Raw genomic sequence first — 4,083 nt, 5'->3', positions numbered from 1 at the left:
CTGTCACAGCGTGGCTCAGAGAACTGTAGGCATTGGCTCCCTTCTCCCAGGGGAGTGTCCAGGCCCTGCCGCTGGAACCTGAGTGGCTGCTGACGGCCCAGCTAGACCTGCTTCTTCTCCCAGAGCCTCAGAGAGCCCGGAGTGCTCCGTCCCGGCCGTGTGTGGGATCTGGAGGCCCTGACATGGGGAGCAGCCGGGACGTTGCAGCCGGGACATTGCAGGCGATGTTGCCGGCGGCACAGCCTGGCCCTGAGGGCCTGGGACGTGGGGCCGGCCGCCTCGTGCACTTGGCATCCGGCATCCGAGGCTCATAGAGCGGAATTAAGGCCCGCTCTCACGTTGCCGTGGCAACCAGCCGTCTCCCCCACGGTGTCAGTTTGAATTTGTGCAGATCATTTCTACAAAGATTTATGCCAACAAATTCATTCAGCCCTGAGGTAAAGCCTAGTTTGAGAACCAAATAATAAAATTAACAAACTCAGAATGTTCCGGTGCTGCCTGTCCTTGCATAAAGCACGGGTCGGAGCCCAGGCTGCGTCCCCGTGCGGGCCCGCGGGTCCTGGGCGCAGGCCCTCCTGGGCTGAGGAGGCCCATCGCAGGCACCTCAGGCCACGGGGTCAGGCTGGGCACGGGGTGGTGTGGCGACCGCACGGTGTGTGGGGTCCTAGTGGACCCCATCTTTGTCCCTGAGTGCAGTGTCTCCTGGGGGCTCTCAGGCCTGGCTGCCCTCCGTGTCCTTCAGAGCCACCGGAAGGGCCACTCTGAGAAGACACCTGGACGTTAAGAGTGTGCCCGTTTCTCCTCGTCCCTTCTGGCCGCTCTCAGGTGGTTCTTCCACGCTTATTCGCTTCGTCCTGCAAAGCACACTTTCTCCTCAGACTCTGGGCCCCCTCCGCCCCGGAGCCCTAGGCATACGGAGCAGGCGCCAGCAGGTGGGGCTCAGGCAGAAGTGGGGGGACCCTGGCCTTGGTGGGGCGCCTGGGGCACTGGTTTGCTTGGAGGGCAGGCAAACAGCTGTGGGCCAGGCACATGAGGACTTCCTGCCAGCTCTGCAGGCATTGGGGTCAAGTCACGTCCAGAGCCCCGTGGACAGACTCTGGGCCTGACCAGACGAAGGCTGGTCAGGAAAGGCGTTAGAAGGGTGTTAGGGGACAGGAGGGGTGAGCACGTGATGGAGCGGGACAGGTGGGGGGGCTGGGCGCTCAGGGAGCCCCCGGAGCTGAGACCAGACAGGGGTCTGGCCCTGGCGCACACTCGCCCAGTCAGCACCTGCCTCCCACACACTCACACGCCGCCCGCTCTCTGAGGGCTGCCCACGCTGTCCAACCTACTCCCCGGCCTGCGCCCCTCCTGCTCCCCACCTGTGGTCTCCGAGTGCCCACTGAGTGAGTCCCTAGACCTTGGTGGCCTTGATGTCTTTAACCTGACCCGTAAAAAATGCCAAGAAATGATGATCGGCCATTTCAGGGGACACACTGAGTGCTCGCTCTGGTCCCTAAATGCCACTTCCCTCTACAGGGGCCGGTCTGCTGGAGAAGCCGGGGGTGCTGGGAAACAAGGTCACCACTGCCCACACTCAGGCGGCCATGCCGAAGGACTCAGGAGCCAGCTAGAGATGGCCCCGCTACAGAGGGGACAATGTGACCAACAGATTCGAGAGGTTCTCTCTGGCCTGGGGTCACGTGTTCAGGATCAGACACCTTGGTCACTTCCAGAGGATTCTGAGGAAGACACTCGTTATTTTGGAAATGGGTTAAAAAGGAAAACATCAAGTTTTCTATCCTGCTTTTCCCACGAACAGGCACCTCGGGGTCACAGGTGGGTGACATAAAGACAGTTCTAAGAACCTTCCCTCTGAGGAGCCCCAGTGAGCTCGTCGACAGAGGCAGGACAGTGGCCAGAAGGGAGGACACGCCTTGCCAGGAGCCAGCAGCCCGAAAACCCAGACAGCAGAGGCCTCAGGACACCTGCCAACTCACAGGACACATAGGGCGCATGACGCCCGGGCCACCGCAGTCAGACGTGGGAAGAGTCGAGTAACTGGATTTCTTAGCAAAATGCGCAAGGAGAGAGTGACCAGTCACAGTGACATGGAAATAAACTGTAAGAATTACAGGGGAGTCTGGGAAATGTGGGCCTGGCTAAATATTTAATTAAATAAAGAAATTTTGTTGCTAATTTTTTAAGGGTCAGTAGGGTGTTATGGCGACATTTACACAGGCGTGGTCCCTTTCCGTGATGCATGCGAAACATCTGTAGAATGATAAAACGTCCGGGATTTGTCTTAAAACCCTGCGTGAAGGGACAGGAGAGGCTGCGGAGACAGAGAGTCCACTGACCGCCCGGTGCCAGCGCGGTGTGCCCATGTGTGCCCGTCTGTCTGGATGCCCGCTCTGTAATCGGGGCCTCCAGGGAGACCCGGCTGCAACCCCCTCTCCCTCTCCAGTCGCCTGCTGAGATGCACGGGCTGTCCCCTCACCGGGCAAAGCCTCGGGCCGCATCTGCCCTGGGCCTGCAGTCAACAGCTGGACCGGCCCCTGGTCACTGGCCCCAGCCCTGTGGCTTCAGCCCTGGTCCCAGAAGTGCCCCCGAGGTGCTGCTGCCTGGGCCCTCGTCAGCCAGTAGAGGACCTGAGGGCCAGCCACGCTCACGGCCTGCCCTCGGGGGCTCGCTGGTTTCCCAGAAGCCTCGGAGACCCAGCCCCGGCCGCTGTCACGGGCGTGTACAGCAGCGCCGACGTGGCGATGAGCGTGGCGCCAGGGCAGTGCGCGAGCCAACGCGGAGCAGAGGCGACCACTGTTTCCAGAGCCGCCTTCCCCGGCGAGTCGGGGGCCCCCGCTCACCTGCTGCGTGGGAAAGCCGGGGACACGGAGGTGCCCTGCTTCTGACCGCTGCACGCTGCCGTCTGAGAGGTCACAGCCCTGTCCCAAGAGCCCTGTGTGCTCCACGATGGCGCCCGCTGGCAGCTCCGGGACACTGTCGCTGAACTGAAACACCGCGTTCGAGGGGAAACGCTCCAGACTAAATACTAAATAAATGCTAAATACTAAATACTAAATGCTAAATACTAAATGCTAAATACTAAATACTAAACTGGAAGCAAAGGCAAAAAGCTCAACGTGCAGATTCTGAAAATGGGATTCTGAAGGTTCTTAAGTTTTCAACACACATAAGCTCGACGAGGCCCCTGTGAGGACAGCGAGCCCAGAGCCGTGGGGCCGCTTCCTGGTCCCCTCCCCTGGCCCGCCAGCACCGCCCACCGAGGGCCCCTCGGAGGCTGCCGAGCCCGGTGCATTCTTGACCCCAGGGTTGACGACCAGCCAGCGCTGGTCACTGTCCCCAGACGGACTCTCTGAGACCAGCTATCCTTTGGGGAGGACACTCGCCCATGGAGGGACCAGCGAGGAGGAAGGACTGGCCTTTGGGCCGGGCCAGGGGAGACTCACAGGGCGGGAAGGCCTCGCCGGGAAGCTGGGGGGCCGGTCTCAGGATCTCAGAAACACTTGCTCTGGGAGAGCTGGCGTGGCTGCCCTTGGGTGAGTGACCCTCAGGAGGGGCTGTCCACCTATCTGTCCCTGGTGCCATGGCTGTCCAGGTGATGATCAAGTGACATGCTCCTGGTGACAGGAATTCAGGTATGATTTGTCGGCTTAGCAGTGATGGATGCCACCAAAACAGACATCTGGATTTCACTGTAGGTGGTTTCCATGGCGATGCATTCATCCTGCAGGTAGTGCCCCTTGGCTGCGAGGTCTGGGCTCCTGACGGATTGGGGGTCTCTGCTCGGGAGCAGAAGCGCAGAGTGGACGGAGGGACTGGTACCTCCAGACTCACCCAAGGCAGCACCTCTGATGGCAGCCCACACGCACCCACCTCCTTCTAGGACTTGCCCGTCTGCTGGGGGTGCGGCCGCATGGGAAGCTTGTGGGGAGCATACTGCGCCCCTGGAGAAGAACCGGAAAAATGACTGTGGTCTAAGGCTTGGTGGGACAGGAGCTTGACGGGCAAAGGGCCGTCGTTCTGAGGGGAGGGGAGGCGGGCAGGGCTTCCCGGAGGAGCAGCCTCTGAGCGAACCTTGAGGGA

The 4,083-nt window shown here is 60.8% G+C and overlaps 1 protein-coding gene across 1 annotated transcript in view; it reads right to left on the bottom strand.

Annotated features, from left to right (window-relative positions):
* ADGRA1 (adhesion G protein-coupled receptor A1) overlaps positions 1–4,083 on the bottom strand; it is a 54,306-nt gene that overhangs the window by 23,907 nt on the left and 26,316 nt on the right. The window contains exon 5 of the mRNA XM_011372606.1: positions 2,844–2,987. Within this exon, the coding sequence (XP_011370908.1) occupies positions 2,844–2,987 (144 nt within the window). The remainder of the gene's footprint in view (positions 1–2,843; positions 2,988–4,083) is intronic.

The sequence above is a fragment of the Pteropus vampyrus genome, unplaced genomic scaffold (assembly GCF_000151845.1).
Source record: "Pteropus vampyrus isolate Shadow unplaced genomic scaffold, Pvam_2.0 Scaffold211, whole genome shotgun sequence".
NCBI lineage: Eukaryota > Metazoa > Chordata > Mammalia > Chiroptera > Pteropodidae > Pteropus > Pteropus vampyrus.
Note: the sequence above shows the minus strand (reverse complement) of the source record. Positions and strands in the feature narration are given on the sequence as shown.